We start from the raw sequence: 24,720 nt of genomic DNA on the forward strand, positions 1-24,720 counted from the left end.
CTCGTTTTTTTGTTTAAAATGGCGGTCTTTTTTTATTACTTGCTCTAAGGTGGACAACCTATTATCGCGAACACCCTTTCCCCCCAATTAGTCCGCCTTAGTGAGGTTTTACTGTATACAGGGTATAGCCAATATGTCTAACTTACAATGTTTATATTTTTATGTTGGTAATAATTACAAGTTTTCCTCAGGCATTACAGACTAAGGAGCTGGATGGGTTCTTTGACCAGATGGTGTCCTTCCAACTAGCCATGGACCTGTTGTACAAGAATGAGAGGTACCAGGACGTGTTGGACGTGTTTGATCTACTGCAAGACAAACGTATTTGAGGTGTAAGGTATCCCAAGAACTCCTTCACTATTGCTGTAGCGGCGTGTTTCAAAATGGTAAGTGAAATGAGTGAGTTGACCCACAATATCTCAGAGTTAGAAGTAAAGTAAACCCTCCATAACTTGTCCTGGATATGATCTCGGAATGTATTAGTATAACTCGGGGTTGCCGAGATATATAAAATTATCTGGGAAAAATCTTAGCATACCTACCATGCTTCTGTGTCACCTACTATGATGCTTCATTCTTTGCCTGCAGTGCTGGTAAGTGTTACTTTTTACATTTAGTAATTACATGTACTGTACACATATATGAGCTGATAATTTTTTATGGTTGTATTTTTGTAGGGGGGGGGTGCCTCGATAATGAATTTGGGATAACTCGGCAAGGCCAGAGACCCATATGTGCCGAGTTATCAAGGGTTTACTGTATAAATGTCTCCCATCGGCACAAATTTTTAGGCTAGATTCTAAAAATTTGAGTGGTGAGGAAGAAGTCAATATTATAGAGAATACTGTACTGTGTAATTTATACTACAGTACAGTATATATAAAAATATTGCATTTTATAAACTTACAAATACTACAGTTAAAAGTTTCTTGTATTGTTTCAAATATTCAGTTTTAAGGAGAAACTTTAATCCCGTTCACCTGTGATTACTGATGGTTTCAGATAATAAAGCAACATTTATAGTAAGAAACTTATTTTTATACAATATTACTTTGATGACTTTTTAGTGATCAATTGAGTTAAGAAACTTCTATAAAATGAATGTGGTTGTTGGTAAATGTGTGTCTCATAAGCTTTTACTATAGTGTTTGGAGGAAGTTTTCTGTACCTCTGTTAAAGGGAACATCACCAATTACTTTCACAACTTCTTGTTTATTGTACTGTAGTTAAATAATTTGATAATGAACTATACAGTACATGTCTACTTTTACACTACACCAGAAAAGTTAGCAAAAGCTCTCAAGATTATATGGTGCATACATTATATAGTTTGGTATAAGTACTGAACACAGGGTGTAAAAAAAAGGACTATTTAGATGTTTTATTGCAGAAAAATTACACAAGGTAGCAAGTTTAGTGATACATGGATGGAAAGCTTACACCATGCCATTTTCAAATCACTTATTATATTGTTTGTAATTGACATTGTCAATGTGTGATCTGCCTCTGTGCAAGCAGGCTTTGATCCTGACTCAGAAATTCTCCACAACTCATCTGCAAGTGGCTGGAGTGGTATCCTGACGGTAGTCCTCCACCCCGTGCTTCAGGACAGCCAGGGTTTGAGGTTTGTTGGCGTAAACTTGACCTTTGGCAGCACCTAAAAAACAAAACAAATTCATTGGATTTAAAACTTGGCTGGTGGAGCAAGTCAATGGTTTTACCTGCAATGTGAGGTGGGTCACTGTCCTGCATGAACCATGCAAGTCTGAGTTGGGTTGGAGACAGTAGTTGAGCGAGATCAAGGAATCAGTGCACCTGCACATAGGATTTTGTCTCAAACCAAAGTCACGATTTCCACTTTTTGTTCCCCTGTGAACAACACCACAGTTGACGTGAGGGCCTACTGATTACTTATTAGAAATGGTATACCACCATCACCACCATAACCTGCAGGAGAGAAGGGTATAGCAGAAGAAACTACAGAATATCAGGCTGCTCAAATACAGTAGTCCACTTTTTTTTAACACCCTGTACACATTCAGAGAAATGAAGAAAGTTCAACAATAATATTCAAGTATTTGGTGTGCACAAAAATAACATGATCCACTTTCTTGTTCACTTACAGAACACTCAAGAAAGCTTAACACAAGTAATGAAGTTGCTAGAGAGTGCAGAGGAATGGTCTCGTGAAACCGCGGCCACACATTGTGTTTATAGCTACCCTCGCTAAACAAAACCATCCCCACATTGCCCTGGAAATGCTGTTCAGCAAACTCTGTTACTCACATTGCTGTTCGCTCTATCAAGGTAAGTTGTCCCAGATGACCCTGACAAGTTACCATTATTTCGATGGATCTTATTGTAATGAGGGTTTGGTTATGAGTAGAAAATAAATATTCCCTTAATCATTGTAGAGGGGTAGAATGTAAGACAAGAAGATGATGTGTTAAGTTAGGTTAGGTTTGGCATACTTTTTATTTGTTCTTCCTGAGCTTATGTATAACAGAAGATGATGTATGTACATTTGGTTCCAACAATTTCTTGATTATTATTATTATTATTGTCATACTGAAAAATCTTATCCACAGCAGCTCTTGTAATGTTAATACTTAGACCAACGCACATGTGATCAAAGACGTATTTCTCAGTGGCCCTCCATGAAACTTTATAGCCTACTTTCTATGCTTTTTTATCCATTAAGTTATTATTTAACTTGTACAGCACTTTTTGTTTATACCATAATGGTCTGTGACTGTTACTTAACGATACTAATCATATAATTTCATCATCATCATCTTTTTATAAAATTCCACAGTTGAATTTGATCAATATCTTACCTTCTGTAATAATTACTAAAAGACTTCTGCCTTTGAACTATACAACAATTATCATATCGTGGTAAGTTTGTCTCTCACACTTATTTCTCATGTATGTGTGCTGTCAGTCCAGGTATATTAATGCTCTTGGGTTTATGGAGATGCTCTCCAGCTGGATGCTCGAGATCCGATTGGTCACTGACCTCACTGCTCTTGACTGCACCACCAAGATAATTATACGTGCTGAGTCGTAACAAACTTCTATTTGAGATAAAAAGGTGGGGTTTGTTGCATTAGCATTGAAATAAATATTCACAAACAATTTTATATAATTAATCATAATAAAATAATTATTTCTATACATACATGTGAGTAGAACACAAAATTTTTGTTTACACTTAATTAAAATGTTTATACATCTCTATTAGCCCCTGTCTTATAGGCAGAAGTATTTTTATAAATGGGTTAATTACATTAGACTTATATACTCTATCACCCCCTGTAACTAAAGCTGCCTCCCGAAAGTTGGGAATGCTGTACGATGTCAGTGCTATTTTCTACTCCTGAGCAGTTGCTCCAAGTATATAAGGGATTCATTAAGTCTCCTAACTTGGAGTACTGCTCTCATATCTGGGGTGGCTCTTCGTCCAACTATTAGATAGGGTGAATCAAAGGCATTTGGTTATTAACTCTCCTTCCTTATGGCAATCTCTCTCCCTTTCTCTTTGCCGCAATGTTGCTTCACTCTCTCTCTTTACAACTTTAACGGGCAATGTTCAGTGGATTTATCCTGTGTACACCCGGCAAGGCCGTGGTTCGCTACGTCTTGCCATGGTGCCACCACTTCTTCTGTGGATGGTCACACGAGAATAACCCGTTATAGTACCTCTTCTCTTCCTCACACAGCCAAACTGATGTTTCCGTATGCACAATCATTCCATTTTAAAGCTGGTTTTCTGGCATCTTTGGTGTAGATGTAAAATCCTTTTTCTATATTTTCAATTTTTTCCGTTCTTTTTTTTTTGCCCCCAGGCTCCGTTGTGGTCGTTGACTGTGCCCGGTGGGCTAATCCATAAAAAAAAAAAAAAACCTTTCACTAGGCTATGAGGCTCATGTTCAGAGCACGTGATAAGGTGTGCCCACGGGAAGTCCATAACTGTATGTTGAGCTAAAGCATTATGACCGCTCCTCGTACCTATTGCGGGCAGTAGTTTGATAACCCTGACTAGAGGAAGGCGTTATTTAGAGCCATCATGGATGGTTCCGTCTTCCCTCGAGGGAGGACGTCGGATATATTCCGTTCTCCCTCGACGGGTCCTTACTCTTTTCACATCAACAGACACAAAATCACCAAAGGTAGAGAATATATTTATTTTCCCTGTTCCTGTGATAGTTTGAAGTTTTAGTTACACCTTTATACTAGAAATTAGTGTTACAAGGGTGACCAGTCTACAGTCTTTAGTTTCCAGTGAGTCAAGTGTACTCCAAGCAACCTTGACAATTCTCATAACAGAAGTTATTCGTCACACTGGAGTTGATAACAGTTGAGATAATCTGTTCTCCTGTTACTCATACTGTTATGTAACAAAAAAATATAAAGTTCATAGGGTGTGGCGAAAGGCAACCTGACCAATAACATGAACCAGTGTTTGCTTATCAATCTTTTATCTATATTTTAGTATGTCTAAAATATAAGGTAACTATCTTCTGAGTGGCTGTTTAAGTGGTGACGGCAGGAAGGTTGTTATGTATTTACAAGTTTATGTAACTGTTGTATTCATGGTAGACCTCAACAGATACACAGTTAGTAAAGGTAGAGATATTATGTTCTCTCCATTACTGTGTATCTGTTACATGGTCACTAAGAAGCATTTGTTACTACCAAGAAATGAAGAAGTTATAGGCAGCTGATCTACTGACCCATATATGAACATATATATAATATAACAATCACATAATTGTTATGTGTGACAATTGTTTGTTCCTGAAGTTTATTTTTTCTAAGTGCCCATGGATATATACCATCGTGAGAAGTTATATGTTGAGTGATCTTCATTTTGTCATCCAAGAAGAGGTACAAAAAAAAATTACAAATTCTGTAACAATTACTAAAGTTATTGACAGTTGCTGTATTATGGCAACACTCCTGAAAGCTGAAGTGAACATTAGTTCTGCAAATGAATTGTTCACTGTTACAGTTGTTGTGACTACTCATCAACCAACATCCTGTAAGCAAAATTCTCTCGTATGGCATGAGTTCCCCCAGTTACCAGCACCCCACTTAGTGAAGACAAGTGCATCTCCGACCACAAGGTTGTAGAGATTGGTGTCATCATTCTGAAGTATGGCATGGTGGATGCACTGGTGTACCCAGTGAACCCCAGACTTCTTGAGTTCACTGGCAGGGAGCAGCAGTTTGCTTGCTCAGGATTTTTGTGGACATTGACCCAGTCACCGGGACCTTTGTGTATCAGCTGTGTCTCCTGCAAGTGACACATTCAAGAATTTTTTTTATTTTCCAGAAAGGATTCTCCATGTCAAGCCTACAAGGAATAGGTATTTTACAGACATACACTATATTTATAAGCACATATACAGTGGTCCCTCACAACTAGACAATTCATTCCAGAAGGTCGTTCAATCGAAACCATTGTTTCAATGGGATTTTGTACTGTCCAGTCATCAAAATTACATACAAACTGAAAATAAATGCAAAGTACACTTACTTTGAGGTGTGTATGAGAAGGCTCCTGGTTGATGATGATGAATTAGGAAGAGTGGAGGAGAAGAGAAGGAAGTGGGGTGTAAGAGAAATCACCCCATGCTTCATGCCGCCATTTCACCCATTATAAGCACGGTGTAGTTCAAGATTATTTTTTTAAATCAACACTGCATTGCACTTATACAGTCAACCTCGCCACGCTGTCCCACATTCCGCGCTTTCACGCTACGCGTACCCCGTCAAACAGGAATGCTCACATTCGCCGCGCGTACCCTTTACGCTGGAGAGCGGCTGGTGAGCCGCGACATTTTTGGATCCAAACTTCCCAGCTATCTCCCGCCTATCCGCCATGTTGTTAAGCGGCGACATGAAGCATAAGGTCGCCCAGTCATCAAAACATTACCGGTTCTTCACTCAGCCACCCATCACAGCCGGCCCAAGTCAGTGGTAGTGATAATTAAGAGGATATGGACTTATATGGACTGAGGGTTGTTTGACAAAGAGGCCCCAAGCCTCTGTGGTGGATAGTGATACAATTGATACAAGTGATACAGGTGAGGGCCAATAATCTGCCCTGTTTAGAACCAACCGCTCCATCCCCGTGCCCAGCCATCTTTCTACTAATGTAAGTGTAAAAACCTAATATTATTGATATTTCTCTTAATTATTAATTGTGTGTGCATACCATCATAAGTTAAGATAATATTTTACTGCAACATAGTTGTGTGTCGTTAAAAGTGCAGTTTAAATGGTCTGCCTCTATTTCAATTAATCCCATATGTTATGTTGTTCACTTTAGGCTTTCATTTCGTGTACCTGTGGTTGAATTAACTGCAAGAAGTGAGGGTTGACTGTATATTGTCAATGCTTTAAATAAATTTCAGAATGACCAATAATTGTAATGTAAAAACGTAAAAAATAGTTTATGTTCAAGAGAGCCACAAGCAAGATATTACCCCCACTGACCATAGATACAAACTGACGCCTTGCTAGATGAGTCAAGTGGCTGTTTACGACAAAAGCTAGTTTCTTGCACTTCAATTATGTTAAGTAATTGTTAAAATGACTAAAAATTTAATATAAAAATCTATTGAATAGTACAACCTTTTTGATATTTACTCAAATGGGAACGAATTTAAGCCCTAGAAACTGATTACTGTATTGGCAGACTAATATTCCAGCTGGTGAGCAAGCCAAAACATGTTGAAATGATTTCATATTTAATTTTTGTTCGCTGACCGAATTGGAAGATTCTTATGAAGGTAATTGGTAAACCGAGGAACTTCAAATTGTATGTTTTTACAACATTATCACACTTAGCCGTGAGACTGTAATTATTTTTATTTTTTAGGTGTCTTATTTTAATATACTGTATACTGATGTAATACATTACCAGTAATTGTGATTGTGTAGTCTAATTTTTACTATCTGTTTAATATACAGTGATGTAATATAATTTCCAGTATTCATTTTTCACCTGTTCATCTATTGATACTTTTAATAATAATTAATATCAATTTCCTGTAAATGGATGGACAAGGTTATTTTGGAGGGTTTGTATCTAAATAATTTTTCAAGCCTTAGACGAGAAAAATGCGGATTTTTTTTATTTCCAGAAGATAATACTGTTAATAATGTTTAAACCGCAAATATGTCAGGTTAGTAATGTTAATAATTTTCAAACTACAAATATGATAGTTTTATAATACAAGTACGTTCAATCCGCAAATATGTCAGGTTAATAATGTTATTAATGTTAATGATGTCATAAACACATCTTTTCAAACTACAAAAATTATAGTTTTGTATTATCACAGACTGTAAATCTTCAGCCATACCGTGGAGAACCTCATTAAATTGGTACCATTGTCTCCTGCAGGTGAACGCTTTCTGGTCAAGAGTCTCAAGCACTACACACTCATTCATCCAGCGCGATTATAGTATCAAAAGTTTGTATATTGCTAAGAAGGTGCGCTTAAATGTAGCAAGATTTATTTCTGCCATGTTATTGCGGATTTATACCGTTAATGATCACTACTGTGTTGATATTGTTTGTAAGTCAGAATCTTCCAGTTTTGCCATTGTACATACTTTCCCATACGTATTTCAGTTTAGCCAGTAGGCTGTTCAACCCCAGGTGTCAACTTCTCAGTTTATGTTTACACACCATGCATGGGAACATGGATGGTATGCATCGGGTTTTCTCATGATTAGTTTATTCTCATGGAGCTTAGAAGGTATCGAGTCCCTGGTCAGTGCAGAAGTATTTTTATAAATGGGGTTACATTAGACTTAGATACCCATCATCCCCTGTAACTTTCATCAGCTATGAGGCTCATGTTCAGGAGCATGATAAGCACAAAGTCACTTCACTTAGTGCTGTCAAAGATTAAGTGACCGCTCTTCGGCACCTATTATGGCAGTAGTTTGATAATCTCTGACTAGAGGAAGATGTTATTGAGACCCATCGGATGGTTCCGCCTTTCCTCGAGGGGAGTGGTGTTGATATATTCTGTTCTCCCTCGATGGGTCCTTACTCACTCTCATATCAACAGGGCGTACTTACCAAAGCTATACATAACCTCCATCCACATTTAACACTCATAGCTACAGTGATTAAATTACGGTGATAATCCTTTTTGAAAGTGTACATAGAAACTTTTTATAATAAATGCAACAAAGGAACATTTTGGATTTCACTACAGAAGATCCATTGAACTTTTACATGTTCTAGTTCTATTAAATAATCGTAGAATCAACGATTAAAGGGCCAGTTCACATCACCTTATTCCTTGGTTATTTCATGATTGCACTATGAACTTTATTCCATTACAAAGAGTACAAGTTTAGCACAGTTAGGTAATGCCAGAAAAATTATGTTTCACAAGGTAGTACTGGTGTAAATTGTGTTCCGGATGATTGCGCCCAGGCCAAGCATAAATATTAATTTTTCCCTCTGAATGCAAAAGATAATTGTACATATTGAGTAAGCAAGCTTACTATTGGAGATAAAATGGTCGGATTTGTTTCATTGGCATTGTACATATGATTATCAACAAATAATTTTCATGGTTATCAAAGTTAAAATGATTAAATATATACGTAAGTGCTAGTATAACACAAATTGTATTGCATATTTGCAATTTGAGCCCAATGACAAATATTCCTCACTCAAAGTTTCTATATTTTTGTACATAAATTATACATAATGTGTGTTTATAAATATTTATTATTTTTGAAATTCATATGAAATAATAATTGCAAATTATTTTTTAACTATAATGCATAAGAATATTATTATTACAGTGATCACCGTTAACGAGCTCCTCGGTTAACGAAATTTCGGTTAACGAGTTACCTTCCATAAGATTCTTCACTTCAGTTAAAGACCAAACCCTCGGTTAACAAATTCCTTACGAATTTTTCCCAACATGTTTTCGCTTCTGCATTTATTGTGCACTGTTGTAGTATTAGTCCGCCAATACAGTAAGGTTTTATGGATTAAATTTCACTATTTTAGTAAATATCAAGAAGGTTGTACAGTACTCTCTTTATCGGTGATTTTTTTATCGGCGGTTTCACTTACGTTAGATTCATCACGGTGAGATTGAAGCGACGACGGTTGTTTATAGAACGAACTTCCGCCGATAAAGAGGAGTACTGTACTATTCAATAATTTTAAAGTTTTATATTAAATTTTTAGTCATTTTAACAATTATTGAACATAATTGAAGTACAGGAAACTAGTTTTTTTCTAGCCAAACAGCCGCCAACACACCAAGCTTAGGCCAGTTTGTTTACCAGTTCAGAGACTCTTCAACATAAATGCTTTTTTCTGTGTTTCCAGTCAAATTATTGGTCATTTTGAAATATATTTATATATTGATAATATATAGCGCAGAGTGTTGATTTAAAGAAAAATAATCTTTGAATTACACCAAGTGAACTAAAATTTTATGGGTGAAATGGCAGCATGGGGGCTTCTCTTCCAATTCCACTGCCTTCTTCTCCTTCTCCTCCACCCCTATTCTAATTCCCATCATCATCATCAACCAGGAGCCTTCACATGCACACCTCAAAGTAAGTGTACTTACTGCATTTATTTTTAGTTTTTATGTAATTTTCGGTGAGCTTGAACCAGTGCAAAACCCATTGAAACAATGGTTTTAGGTTAAGGACAACATTCTGGAATGAATTATGCTCGTTAACAAGGAACACTGTATTTTTTTTTCATGGAAATAAATGAATTTCTGTATTTACATGTTGTTAGATGTTGGAGCACTTGGTGATGTTCCTCCCTCTTCCCGCTCTTTCCTCTCCTCCTTTGTGCCCCACAGTGCTGTACATAGCATGAACAAGGCAACTAAATCTAGTTTTAGTGAGAGTACGGGTAGTGCACACTTTTGAGGGGGATGAGCGGTCACTGAGTAAGTCGCGCTGCGATGGCTGAGGTGCCACATGTGCAACACTTTCTATTTTTCCTTTTAGCCACAACGATATGCCAGGAAGTTCCTTTCACACTAGGACTGCTTATTGAAGGGCCAAGCAAAATATCACTTGCACTAGAAGGGCCAGGGACACTGGGAAATGTGGGTCAAAGTTACTTCCGGTGCTGTTGAACCACAAAGGGCGTAGTATGGTCACTCGCTTAACCTTGGAGGCAGTCTACATTGGTGCCGTCACACCGACATTGCCAAATGTGCATCTTGCATATCTAGCATTCATACACAGAGAATTATTTTATTGTAATTTTTTTAGTTCATTCTCAATTTTCGTATGAAACCCTAAAGTGATAATTTAGATCATACGCAAATTTGCATATGAAAACCCCAAGAGTGTTAAGAGGGAGTGACTTCTTTCTTCTAGTTTTTGTAGGTTGGCGTAAACAATCCTTGAGAAGGTCCCCTCTGAGGAGACAACAACAAAGCTGCCTGAACACTACATGTTTCTTTTTACTGCCAAATGTTGTAACAGTTGCTTATGTGTACAGGTGATGGCTTTGTGTGAACTGGGCAGTGGAGGACACACTGCCACTCCTCCGCTCACTAATACAGATAGATCTGCCCTCCACCAGTATACAAGGCCGAGGCTCCTGCATCATCAGTGAAGCAGTAATTTCCTTAATTTACTTTCTTCCAGTTATTACTGATACTTCTCACAACATTTTATAGTTTTAACAGTGCCCTCATAGAGGAGGAGGAACATCTGTGAGATTAGATTGTGTAAAACCTTGTAACTCGCCAATATTATGGAAGGGAGAATGGACGAGTTGACGGTTCTGGGAAAACACAAGAAATACACTCTGCCACGTTCATAGAGTGTCCGGTATATATATTTTGTAATAAAAGTTTAAAGTCCTGCTATAATAGTCGAGATAAGTTTATATCTCTAGAAACAGGGACGACATTTGCAATGACTTCACCAGTTTCCCAGCAGACGACGTTCTCTCTCAAACTCACCGCTGTAGTCAGAGGCAGTACAAAGGATGACCTCTTTATACCCCAGGTAAGGTTTAAGGGCGTTTTTTTATGGTCTAAGTCATGGATATTTCGTAAGTGAAGGAATGTGCCGTGAAGAGCAGCTTCAAACATAGGTACAGTGAGTTCTGCCTCGCGTGTTTTGATAACGCGAATTTGCTCTAACGCGATTTATGAATTAGGAACGATATTTGTATCTTGGAACGCTTGTTTGCCATACAGCGATTTTTTCTTACTATTTCTCCAATTTTGTGGTATTAACTGTGAATATGGTAAAGAAAATATCTCAAGCGTTCTGGTGATAGAATTCCGGTGATGATAAATGAAAGGATATAACACTTGAAGAAGGCTCGATTTTATCAACCTCAAAATCACCCTTCTCTCCCCATCAAGTTACATTCATATTTTTTCAAGGTAAAGTGTTACATTTCATTATTAGATATGAATGTAACATTTATTTAGACTGTGCTATCCTTTGTGTTAGGCTAACTACTAAATTTTTTTGATTTCGAGTAATCTGCACCTAACCCTATTTTCTCCATAAGCCCTGTTATTTCTATTATGCGATTTTCTATAACACGATATTTTACAAGAACACAATTATCGCGTTATAGCAGAACTACCTGTAGGATGGATATATGAGCGATAGTTTTGGTCATTCCAGTACTTAGACATGCAGACTATGTTTTTTTTTTATAGTTTGTGATGTATTATGAATGATTTAGACCTTTATTCCTATCAGAAATCACTACTTTTGAGTTACTACACCCCTCCTTTACTGATATATATTAAGCTAACCTTATAACTCATCATACCCTAAGCTAACCTAACCTAACATATGGTCTGTATTTTCATATGAAATCAAAAAAATACAGTAAGCTCTCGCTTAACGTCAGGGTTATTGAAAACGCGACGCTATACGAAGAATCGTTAAACGGATCAATTTTCCCCATAACAAATAAATAAATTACGGGAGTTATGTTCTGGCCTCCCTTTGACCCATGAAATACATTACATGTACAGAAAATCATTACAATTTCTAGATATGTTGTATATATATATATATATATATATATATATATATTTTTTTTTATATATATATATATATATATATATATATATATATATATATATATATATATATATATATATATATATATATATATATATATATATATATATATATATATATATATATATTATATCGACTTACGATGGGGTTGGGACCGACATCCAGGTCGTAGAAGTTGAAAATAATTGATGTGGGGTTTTGTGATATTATGTTGTCTAGCACTCAGGATGGATGGAAACTCTAAGGTGGTGGTTTTCTTATATAATATAAGTTATATGGTAGACAGTCTGGTGCTGGAGATGCCGTGTGGTGAGGCTGCTCAGTGGACTGCGTTCGGTGAGTAGCGTGTTGAAGAAGGAGGTAGATGTGCAGGACTTGTTGAAGATGTTGCCTGTTGCTGGCCTCCAGGTTGAATGAGAATGGGACAGCGGAGCTTGCTTGGAGGATGTGTTGCGTGTTCAGAAACAGGCAGAATAAGAGACTGGTTTGGTGAGGGCGCTCAGAGAAGGACAGCTGGTGGGCCGCCATGCTCCTTGGGGGCGAGGACGCCAGGCAGGCGGGGGGGGGGGGAGGAGGAGGTGTTGCGTGTTCAGAAGAGAGGAGAATGAATCTCAATGGAGAGACAGAGCTTATATACACAGCCGCGAGTAAACCGTGGAAGTCGCCGTGTCTTTGACTCCGTTGCTTGGTGTAATTCAAGATTATTTTTTTTAAATCAACACTGCACTGCATTATATATTGTCAATATCAAAATAAATTTAAAATTACCAATAATTTGCTTGCAAACACAGAAAAAAGTTTGTTGAGTCTCAAGCAAGATGTTACTCCACTGAAAAGACACAAAGACTGATTCCTGTTTGGTGTGTTGGAGGCTGGATGGGAGCATAAACTAGTTTCTTACTTCAATTATGTTTCAGCAATTGCTAAAATGATTTTTTAAAATCATTGAATAGTATAAACTTGATATTGACTAAAATGGTAGGGATATAAGTCCTAGAACAATTACATATTGGTGGACTAATACTACAGCTGGTGGACCGCCAAATGCAAGCGAAAACATGTTGAGGTTGGCTCGTAAGAAACACGTTGTCGAGGGATTGCTCGTTTGAAGTTAAGAATCTTATGGGAGGTAACTCGTTAACTGAGGGACCACCGTAATGATAATTAACGGTTTATTAAGATAACATGGCAGCCTGAAGGCTGAAAATATACAATGAACAGAGATGATAAGTTACAAAACAAAAGAACATAAAGTCAACATATAGATTAACTTAGATCTGGTACTGTGGGAGCTGATCTGTAGACATTATTATGACCTGATGTCAGCGCCAACAAAGTCCTTCCCACTGCCTTGATGGCCATTGTATTTGGCTGTTAAGCTGCTACCTCACTACAGTTGCAGATGTACCATGTGGTCCGGGAAGGTCCTCCAGCTCACAGGATGTTGGAAATGGTTCTTGTTCCTCATGTGATGTAGTTAGGAATTCATGGTTCCTCACCTGGGTGGAGTAGGGCGTCCTCATTTCTTTCCTGGTGTAGTTTGGAGTGTTTCTTGGCTTCTCATCCAGTGTTGGTGAGAGTATGGCGGACCCTGGGTGTCAGGTCAGCGTCAGGTCAACTCTAACAGTTGTTTCTCTCTTTTGAGTTGAAATTGTCACTTTTGTTTATCACTTGTGGGTTGATCATCAGTCTTTGCACTGTACTGTTGGTGGGAGGATGTTGATAAATCCAGATGGGGGGAGGAGGGATGGGAAGGGGAGAGCCCGACAGACCAGGCTGGCAGCTGTCTCCATGGTCAAGAGACCATGGCCGTGCCAGCAGGCAGCGCTGACTACATTCGTTCTTACCTATGAAGGCTGAAGAGGAAGAGTGTGTGTGTGTGTGTGTGGTGTTGGGGTGTGTGTGGGTGGTTGTTGGAGGGTGTGTGTGTGTGGGTGTGTTGGGGGTGTGTGTGTGTGTGTGTGGTTGTTGGGGTGTGTGTGGGTGGTTGTTGGAGGGTGTGTGTGTGTGGGTGGTTGTTGTAGGGTGTGTGGGTGGTTATTGGAGGGTGTGTGGGTGGTTGTTGGAGGGTGTGTGTGGGTGGTTATTGGAGGGGTGTGTGGGTGGTTGTTGGATGGTGTGTGTGTGTGGGTGGTTGTTGGAGGGTGTGTGTGGGTGGGTGGTTGTTGGAGGGTGTGGGGTGGGTGGTTGTTGGAGGGTGTGTGGGGTGGGTGGTTGTTGAGAACTAAAATTTTATGGGTGAAATGGCACCATGGGGATTCTCTTCCACCCCAATGCCTTCTTTCCACCCCCATTCTAATTCCCACATCACCATCATCCAGGAGTTTTACATACACACCTCAAAAGTAAGTGTACTTTTCACCTTTTTGTTGAATTTAGCAATTTTCGTTGAGCTGGAACTAATTACCCCAAAACCCATTGAAACAATGGTTTCGTTAATCTAGTTTGGTTAACGAACAACCTTCTAGAACGGATTGTGCTCGTTAACCGAGGACCACTGTATATTATACACACACACGTTTATAATAGTATATAAAGTGAAGGGATAATGTTATAGGTGAACACACACACACACACACACACACACACACACACACACACAGTGTTTATAATAGTATATATAAAGTGAATGGATAATGTTAGAACACACACACACACACACACACACACACACACACACACACACACTACTACTACTACTACTACTACTACTACTACTACTACTACTACTACTACTACTACTACTACTACTATACTACTTTGCTGTCACTGAATCGAGTATGACGATCATCCAGCTATGATCAATGATATGAGTTATTAAGGATGTCGCCTTCATTGGTGAGTTTGAGGTGACTAAAGAGGCCGACACGGACTGGCAGAGTTGTTCACAGATGTTGCCCATGTGAGGGGCTACATCTACTGGGAGGGGCAGTGGCAGCGTCCTCCGACGCTTTACGCTTGTCTGCATCGGTTTGAAGTCGGGCTTACTTGAAAGTATTGACACTTTCTTGTGTGTGGTGCTTCTCCAAGCATTATGGTATGGAGTAATTGACTCCCAGGTGAGGGCTATTTGGCACCTCAGGTTTTTCTTAAGACTATCTTTATATCTTTTCAATTGCCCGCCGCATTACGCTACTATTTGTTGTGACTGTAAAGTAGCTGCTTTGGCAGAATACTGTCCATGCGGTAACATGGCCAGCCCAACATAGTTTTTCATGGATAATGGTAGCCTCGATGCTCCTACAGTTGGTGTCAGCAAGAATACTGGCATTTGTTCTCCCAGTGAACTCGGAGGATGGAAGATAGACTACATTGGTGAAAGTTTTCATGCCTTGAGGTGCCCTGTATGTGACCCATGTTTCATTGCCATATAGTTGGGGGCAGGACCACTGCTCGATATACATGCAGCTTTAGGATAATTTCAGCCCCTACAGCTGAAGACACGACAGTCCTCCCGAGCTTGAGATGCACATCTGATCCGGATCATGAATCTCTCATCGATGTTTGCGGTGGTGGACAGGTGGGAGCCGAGATACCGAAGGAGTCAACATTAGAGAGGTAGTACTGTTGAAAGAGAATCTGAGTCTTACCTACATTCACCTCAAGACAGAAGTGTGCATACTCACCTGCATAGGTGATCTCCTGTAGGTCGTGTTCAGTGTGAGCAACAAGGGTGAGGTCGCCTGCATACTGAAGCTCAGTAATGGAAGCTGCGACACCTTTTTTATTGTCTGGAGTCATCTTATGTTGAAAAGACCCTTTACCCAGTACTCGATGTTCACCCCACTGGCTAAATTGGCACTGGTACCAGTAGGAAGGCAGCCAAGAAGATAAAGGCGAGTTGGTGCCAGTACACACCCTTGTTTAACCCCTGTTTGAATGTGGAAGAACTCTGACTGGGTGCCGTTACAGGAACTGCTGTTCATGCCATTGTGGAGTTGCATCACAATGGCCCATAAAATGTTTTACTAGAATGAAAATTTTCACATCTTGTGCTGATCTGTGATTTTTGTGCTTCACAGCTTATTTTTAAACCAGTTGTTCCGCTGGGCTTGCCATTTCTTCTTGCGGAAGGTATCAGCGATCGAGACTGAAGGTTGTTTTGCCAGTCAGTAAAAGCATCACGTTTATCATCGATGTGTACTTTGATTGCCAGGTCATTTTCTTCAAACCAGTCCTGGTGTATTCTTTTGGTCTGGCCGAGGGTCTCTGCAGGTCTTTGTTAAAACAGTATTAAAAAGTATCCCATTCGGCACTGGATTTACGTTGTTTGCTGTTGGGTTGTTTATAAGCCCATGTTCAGAGCTGTCTCTGACATATTACTACCCTGGATCCTCCAGATGCTTAGTATTATAACCTCTTCTGGAGGCTTGCTGCCTTCGCCGTTTGGGCAACGTGAAGTGAGGGCTTGGATCTGACAAGTCAATGATCAGTGTCACAGTGGTCTGAGCCACGCATGCGCAGGTGATGAGGATATCTGTCGGTCTCTTTCTCTGACAATGATGATGCTAATGTTTGGATCGTGGGTGTTTCCGATCCCTTAATTTCAATGCCGCCTGCTAAATAAGGCATTGGTGATAGTGAGGTTATGGGCAGCACACTTGCTGAGAAGGAGTAGGCCATTGGGATTACAGTGGCTAGTCCATTTCTCTATGGTTCCCTGCCAAATGTTAGCATCTCTGTCAACTCTGACATTGAAGTGACCAGGAGCACAACCTTGTCTTCTTGGGGATTGAGGTTAGCACTTCTGTCAAGGTCGGCATAAAAGGCCTCCTTGATGTCATCCTCTGCATCAGTGTTGGGTACATGCACTGATGAAGAAGGCATGATGTAGTGATTCAGTGGGACTCGCGGCGTCATGAGGCGTTGATCTCCAAGCATAATCAGTTAGCCTGTAGGGATGCATTGACGGATGGCAAAGCCAACTCCATAAATGCGGTTTCTCTCGCAACAAGCTTACCCTTCCAGAAGAAGGTGTAGCTAGACCCCTTCTGTGAGTTGGCCCTCATCTGGGGCAGGACTCACTGATGGCTGCTATGTCGATGTTATACCTAGCCGCACTTTTTACCAGGGCAGTTCTTCTTTCAGGATGATGTGTTGCAGTATCCAGAAGGGTCCTGACATTCCATGCAGCGACAGTGAGAGGTTGTATGGTTTGTTTTTGTTGGATCTGTGATTTTGATTGTGTTTTCGACCATGAGGATGACCTTACTGGGTTTGATTGCCAGTCAGGTTGGGTTTTAGGCAGGCTATATTTAGGGCACCTTTTCTAGCCCCCCTCCGTGTGGGTGAGCAGAGTGGCTCCTGGTAAGGGCTGTTCAGGACCGGATTGCACTGCTGCCTACAGTAGATCCCAGTGCTTAGACCATCTTATCTCTGCCGCCCATGTGCAGAGTTGTGACTAGAGACTCCGATAGTCATCTCTGCCTGTCCTCATCGCCACTCGTCCGTCGCCATAGGACTTTTGGAGTATAAGGGTTTTGAGTGATGAAATATGGTGGTGAACTGGGTGATAGCTGTGTGCGTGAGTTGATTTATGTGGGTGAGGCAGGAACGCAGGCTGCAACCACACATCTTGGTTCTTCCTTTCTGATCCAGTGGATTTGTAATTTTGCCACTTGATGAAGAGAAGGATGCAATGACTGCTGATAGCCCAGTTTGCTGGGTTTTCGCCTGGGTAGCCTGTCCATCAGGGTTGCCTGTACCGCCGTGGAGTTCGTTGGGTTTCCGTGGTGGTCACCTCTTCCGCCTTTATTCCGGCCATTGGGTCTTGTTGGGTCTCTGCATGTTTGCTCGATGCAGGGGCTCCGCAGATAATTTTGTTTGTGGTTTACCTCCTGTAGCCATATACCTGCAGGTTAATCCGCAAGGAGCGGGAGCGAGTGGTTGTGGCTTGGGGATTGTCCACACATGTCTACCAGTGAGCCTATGCGCCATCCTCTAGGGTCCACTGCTCGAGATCCCCTGCTGATCTAGCCTGAGCCCACGAGCCCAGTTACCGTGTGTTGCCACGAGGAGGCACCCAGTTACCGTGTGTTGCCTGAGAGCACCCAGTTACCGTGGTGTTGCCGAGGCAGAGGGAGTCTTGATGGTGAGGGAGGCTGTGTACTGGCAGGGAGAAGACTTGTAAGTTTCTTCCTGCTCACCAGGCTAGGTGGCCCGGACAGCTGGGGATTGAGCAAGCAGCTTGCCTTAACAACACCTCCCCTGGGGAATTAGAAGCAAGCAGGGGATGGGGTCTTATTGTATGACAAATTTTCGTGTGTGTGTGGTTGCATGGTAGCGATTAAATATCAACTGTTGAGGAGCAGCTTGTAACACTTATTTCACCATCTCTCAATCACCCACACCTTTCTTTCTCACTTCATATTTTATAATGTTATGTAAAAATAGTAGTAGAGGACAACTCTCTCATTTATGCAATCTTCCTAAAAATACTTGCTTTTAGTGTTTTATTCAAGACATCTTTAGGTCATAAGACCCTCATCTCCCCACCTAAGAAAGGATGACCTGACATTCCATCAGAAGGTCAGTAATATGAGACCACTAATCCCTCACAGCCCAAGAGTGGGAAATACCAGTCTTTGCTGTAACACACAGCTTCATTTATGCTCATATCATATAAATTTTATTTTTTTAAATGTGTTTTTATTTAACCAAACTTTTGAGATTAACTATTCTGTATTATTATAGTAAAAAATGGGTTTCTAACTCATTAGAACTGCATTTACAGTTCTGGTAGTTTAGGGCTCAAGGAAAACATCTCTAGCACCCAGAAACATTCTCGAGGGGAGGCTAGTGTCTACCCGTGCAAGACTTCTAGTTTATACACTCAGAACCTTTCAATTTGACAAGGAATTTTTCCAGTTTGAAAAAGGTCTTCTGGTTAGTAGAAATCTTCATCCCTAGAAGTGTTCTGCACCAATTGTTTTCCATCTCATACAATCTGTCTCACTCATAGAGCTGGTTTTCCTGCATCTTCGGTGGTGTAGATTAATAACCTTTCCTTTTCATTATTTTTTTTTCGTATTTTTTGCTTGGGGCCCGTTGTAGGTCGATGACATGTGCCTGGGTGGGCTATTCCCTGTAAATTATATATATACAGTCTCTCTCCTCGACTTATGACAGGGGTTCCATCCCGACCAGGGTCATAAGTCAATTTGGTCGTAATTGAAAAAGCGAAAATAATTCACAGAAATTTAAAATGGGTGCTCTTTCATCTCGCACCAGAATCTCTCACTTTTACGCTTCCAGCCATTTTAAAGGGAATTACAAATGAAAATTTTGTCGTACCAACGTGATCACTAACGCCAGGACTTGAAAATATTAATGTGGAAAATATATTTTACGACCATGGCCGTCAGATGTCGGGTTGCCGTGAAGTGAGGAGAGACTGTATATACAGGCATCCTATGTTACGGAAGGGTTGCGCCCTGGAAAATTGACCGTATCGTGAAATTCGAACTGAAACCTATTTTTCCCATTGACTTCCATTATAAAACTGGAGATGCGTTCCTTAGGAATTTTTTCGTCCAAAAAAAGTAATTCGAGCACTTTTATGAATGAAAATAAACATTTATAAACACATACAATACAGTACATTAAATAATTTATGATATACTGTACCTTCTTAAAACGTTTAATATCCAATGTAATACCTTTTGTGCTTTGCACTACTGCGTCACTTCCACTTGATGGCCTCTTTCCAGTCACCTTGAATAAGGGTAATGCACTGTACTGTACTTACTGTATGTTTGTAAAAGTTAAACCCAACTGCTGGGCCAGAAACATGCGAGCACAGTGGATGTAAACAATGGAGTGACTTTGGCGCAGCAAACACCAAGAAATTCATACTGAAACAAATTATAATTTTTAACAAAAAATTATAATTTTATATAGTGATTTTTTTAGATTGTTAAAATTTACTCTAATTTCCATAATAGCGATTTACGTGTCGTATCACGAAATTATTGGTCATAATTTACAAATTCAGAAGAGCTAAATTCGCGAACCCGGGTTCCGTGAACGCTGGGATGCCTGTATATTTCCTCTAGTTGAACAATTGGTGCAGAGCACTACTGGGAATGAGAGATTCGGTAACTAGACTAATTCTGAAAGCCAGAAAAAATCCTTTATTCCCGGAATTTTCCGGTAACGAAAATTTTCAGTAGTCCAGAGATTGTCCATTGCATCATCTCGAACCCGAAAACTCCCTTATCCCGGAATTTTCCAGAAATCTCGCTTTGGGAACTATTTTCCGAGAAAATTTCAATTCTGGCTATCGGAGAGTTCCGGTTTGAGGAAGATATTACTGTATGTGTGTACTGTATGTATGTATGTATGTACTGTATGTATGTATGTATGTACTGTATGTATGTATGTATGAATGTAATAATAATAAATAATTTTAATTAATGGTTTATTGAAAAGTTCTGGAAGTCCTGTCTGAAAATATACAGGACAAAAAGACTTATTACATACAAAGACATAGGTAGGTGGGTCGTTTAACAAAAAGCTTTCATTACTGAAAGAAAAAGGAATATGAATTGAACATAAAATTATTTTAGTTTGCAGTTGATGGTCCGGCCTAGGCTGGTCGGGAACACCGGGTGGTGTGGTGTTCATGTGGTGAAGTGGTCATCCTCGGTGATGATAGGAAGGACCTCACGTGGTCATGGGAACACCAGGTGGTGTGGGGTGGTGTCACAGTACCTCATTCTGCTGGATGGTGTTGTGTTTATCTCATAGTCAGTGTGAAGCCAGTCCTCTGTTGTTCTCAGGGTGGATTGACTAGCACCTCCTGGTCAGAAGATGGTGGTCAGTCTCTGGGGTACTTATCTCACTGGTGGGTCACGGCTCACTGTTACTCTCTGGTGCTGAATTCACTGGCCTAAACACTGTTCATCACTGTTCAACACTGATCCCACTTTTCCCTAAAACGAAATTGTCACTTTGATTATGTAGATATCCCGTGGTGAAGATGAGTCGGGAGAGGGACTTGAGAGGAATGGGCCTAACATTGGTTATAGGGGCCGCTTCCAGCGCTTGGTAGGTCTTGACCTCCGCTGGTCAAGGATGTAGTGTGTGTGTATGTGTGATATTGATCATATGTCCCCTTTGGAGGCTATGGGGACTTTTGTAGATGGAGGGAGATGAGACTCTGACTCCCACACAACCTCTGGGAGTCCGGAGAGGCTGGAGGCAGAGTGGGAAGTGGAGTCCTAGAAGGGGCTTTGTCTTGGCTTTATAGAAGGTGAAGTTCCTGGGTGAGACTGGAGAGGTGGCAGAAATCTGGGCGCCCTGAAGGTAGAGCTCCTTGTAGCAGAGCATGCCCTTTCCACCACTGCCTCACAGACGATCTGTTGATGTTGGGGCCACTCAGCAACGTGGTTCATGGCTGTGTTCAACACCTTCAGAGTCAGCCACGGGTGCAGGGTGTTTCCCCCTCACCTGCTAACCCTCCAATCTGTTGCTGTTCCAGGAGCAGCAGGTCCTCTGTGCTGAGCTCTTAGAGTGGCTCTCCAAGACCTCAGCCACATTGTTCATCCACCTTCCTGAAAGCTGGCTTCCTGGGAGATGCTGTAATGTCACAGTGTACAGCTACAACATCAGTGAAGCCAATTAAAGTCGCGGAAAGCACTTCGCACACTGTATTTCATGCAGCTTTGTGTGACCTTCCATGACTTGTTGATGTTGTGTTGGTGCTTCATCAACCTCCTCAAGTAGATGACACCCTGATCCATCGGCTGGAGGCCAGAAACATCACCCTGGTGCAATGGCCATTGTCAAGGATCGGGATAAGCTTGTTACGTTGTTGTGCTTCTCGGCGCATTCTTGAGGTGCCTGAGAGGTAGCCAACTATAACTCTGGCACAACACTATTGTTGTCCAGGCCTTCATTGAGTGCCAGATGACTGGGAGATGTCCTTAATAAATGACACCTTAAGAGCTCTAAGGTTCTCAGAATGGTACACCAGCATGGAGTCAACTTGGTCCCCCTCAGCATTCCTGCCAGCAGCAAAGTAGGACTTGGCTGCCTGAAGCCTGGTGCAGTCTTCTTTATCTTTTGGCCGTTCTTGATGGCATCCTTTTCCATAAGAGGCCAGTGCATTTTTGATGATAGAAGTCATGGTAGTCTGGGCCAGGCCAAGTGCTCCAGCAATAGAGCACGCCCTTCACCCATCTCATGCCACTGCACAAAGTTAAACTTCACCCAGAGACACAGTTCGGGTGTTTGGCTTCATCGATGCAGGGTCTCAGCAACACACTTACTTGCCATTCTCACTAACTATACAGGTACTACAGGTAGTCACAAAACTTAACAAAATATTACTGTAAGTGCAGTTTTAACCTGTAGTGTAATGTACTGTACTCCACTGTATATTTGCACTGCATCACTTCGAAGTTCCATTTAATGTGCCAAAATATTACTGTAATGTATAGTATTAACCTGTGGTGTTTAGTTAACTGTAAGAAAAACAGGGATGACAACGTAACCACAGTGATATCGCCAGCTCAAGACAGTACACATGTTCACGAAACAGAGGCGACACACTTTACCATCACATAAACAAAGAAAATATCACTTCACAGTCACCATAAAACAGGTCAATCTAAAGGTTGGTGCTGTCCTTTCACTGTACAGTATAAGTAAAAATAACAATCGATGATTAGTACAATGTACATGCTGGCCAATATTCGTGGAGCCATGTGATGGCGCTGGTGATCGACAAAGAACCAAACACAGGGCTGTAGTGGGAAGGTTGGCTATGGCGTGCTTGGGTAGGCTGACAAGTGAAGGTAGAGATGCAGTGTCTGTTATGCTTACATTTACGCGTACCTTGCCAGAACCGAATTCTTACTTTTACGCGCTGCGCGCCTACACATACGCTGGTGAAGTATAATTTTTTATTTAGCCTATAAAATCACAAATTATTTCCGTTGTGAATATAATTTACATTGCTGAATTTCTATTAATATGATGATCATTTTGAATATAAAACATCATAGATTTTGCATTAGACATACAAATTTTAGACCTAATGTAAGAATTTTGTTTACCAGAGCAAATATGTTATCTTTTGTGCAAAATATATGAGGTGTATATTCAAAATATTCCTGGTCTTGCAAGGAAGCCAGCAATGTCAATTATATTATCCTAACTTTAGTTTGAGGTATTATTTATTACTATACCTTGAAATCTAGTGTTTTCTCCCAAACATTTCTCAGAGAGGGAGGAGCCAGCGTGGGAAGAGGGGGGGCATGGGAGTTGAGTCCATTATTTGAATGGACATTAACCTGGCGACTGTATTTCTTAAATATTAATTGTGTGTGCATACCATCATAGAATTAAGATGTTATTTTTACTACAACATAGGTATTGTGAAGGAAAATGTGGAGTTTGGGAGTCGGCCCAGTCTCTATTTCTTCAATTAATCCCATATGTTCTGTTACTCCATTTACATCGCCGCTTTTGCGGGTTCAATTGACCGTGTAAATCGGGTATTGCTGTAAATAACCCAGAGTATCACATTAAAACAAATCTGACCAATGGCTATCGGTAGGTTTGATGGATGTCATTAAAGTGATTTGTTTTAATCGTATATAAGGAGATGGTGTTAATTTACATCATCGCTTGTAGTGAAATATCACATCTCGGCTTTACCTGTATAAAGGTGTTTGGTCTTGGCAGGTGAAGTGTGTTGAAGCAGCATTAGGAAACTGGTCAGAAGGAACAAGTGGCAGAGTTTGAGAACATTGTGAGAAGTCTTCAGAAACCAACATAATTTCTGATATAGTGAGTTACATAATTTTTCCCTTGGTTGTAAGTTGTTTTGACTGGATATAATGAAGAGGAAAATTATGTTTGGTTTCTTATTATTATTGAGGTAAGGATTGTACAGAAGAGAAGGAGGAGGATTAGACAGAGCCAACAAAAAGTTTGAAGTTGTGACTCCTTCATGGACTGTTGCTGATAGAGGTCATAACACTGTACTGTACTGTTCTGTCACACTGGCTCCAAGTTATTTTTCTAGTCTGGCAAGCCATTTTGTGCCAAGAATACAGTAAATACAAACATTCTCCTTCTGTCAGTGTTATTTAATCATTTTCCTAAAAGATGTTATCGACTCAAAACGGAAAAAATACAGAAAGTCCCTCTGTGAACTTCATTCAGTATAACATTAAGGTAATATGATTCTCAGAGTGTTTAAGATCTGAACCCTATTTTTAAGTCTTATTATATGTATGCGATAGTACATATATACAGTCGTGGTTGCATCATACACACATTCAACTTTATAATGCTTGGTTGGGGAAAAACCCACTGGAGTGTAGGTGGTGGATTACAGTGGCCACCTGTTGTGAACAATGTTGGTGATAGTAAGACCTGTTGTGAACAACAAGCTGGTGATTAGTGGCCACCAGGTTGTGAACAAAAGCAGGTGATAGTGGCCACCTGTTGTGAACAAAAAGCAGGTGACAGTGGCCACCTGTTGTGAACAACAAGCTGGTGATAGTGGCCACCTGTTGTGAACAACAAGCTGGTGATAGTGGCCACCTGTTGTGAACAAAAGCTGGTGATAGTGGCCACCTGTTGTGAACAACAAGCTGGTGACAGTGGCCACCTGTTGTG

The 24,720-nt window shown here is 40.4% G+C and overlaps 1 protein-coding gene and 1 long non-coding RNA gene across 2 annotated transcripts in view; both read left to right on the forward strand.

Annotated features, from left to right (window-relative positions):
* Positions 1-2,188, forward strand: part of LOC121857837 (pentatricopeptide repeat-containing protein 2, mitochondrial-like) — a 48,957-nt gene extending 46,769 nt beyond the window's left edge. The window contains exons 4-5 of the mRNA XM_042354102.1: positions 192-386; positions 2,126-2,188. Of these exons, the coding sequence (XP_042210036.1) occupies positions 192-329 (138 nt within the window). The 3' untranslated portion in view covers positions 330-386; positions 2,126-2,188. The remainder of the gene's footprint in view (positions 1-191; positions 387-2,125) is intronic.
* Positions 2,189-2,228: 40 nt separating this feature from the next.
* On the forward strand, positions 2,229-23,881 carry LOC121857838. Its single transcript, XR_006087279.1, has 3 exons — positions 2,229-2,307; positions 10,529-10,649; positions 23,779-23,881. It is a non-coding gene; the product is annotated as an uncharacterized LOC121857838 (long non-coding RNA).
* The last annotated feature ends 839 nt before the right edge of the window (positions 23,882-24,720 follow it).

Source organism: Homarus americanus, unplaced genomic scaffold, assembly GCF_018991925.1.
Source record: "Homarus americanus isolate GMGI-L3 unplaced genomic scaffold, GMGI_Hamer_2.0 scaffold42382, whole genome shotgun sequence".
Taxonomy (NCBI): Eukaryota; Metazoa; Arthropoda; class Malacostraca; order Decapoda; family Nephropidae; genus Homarus; species Homarus americanus.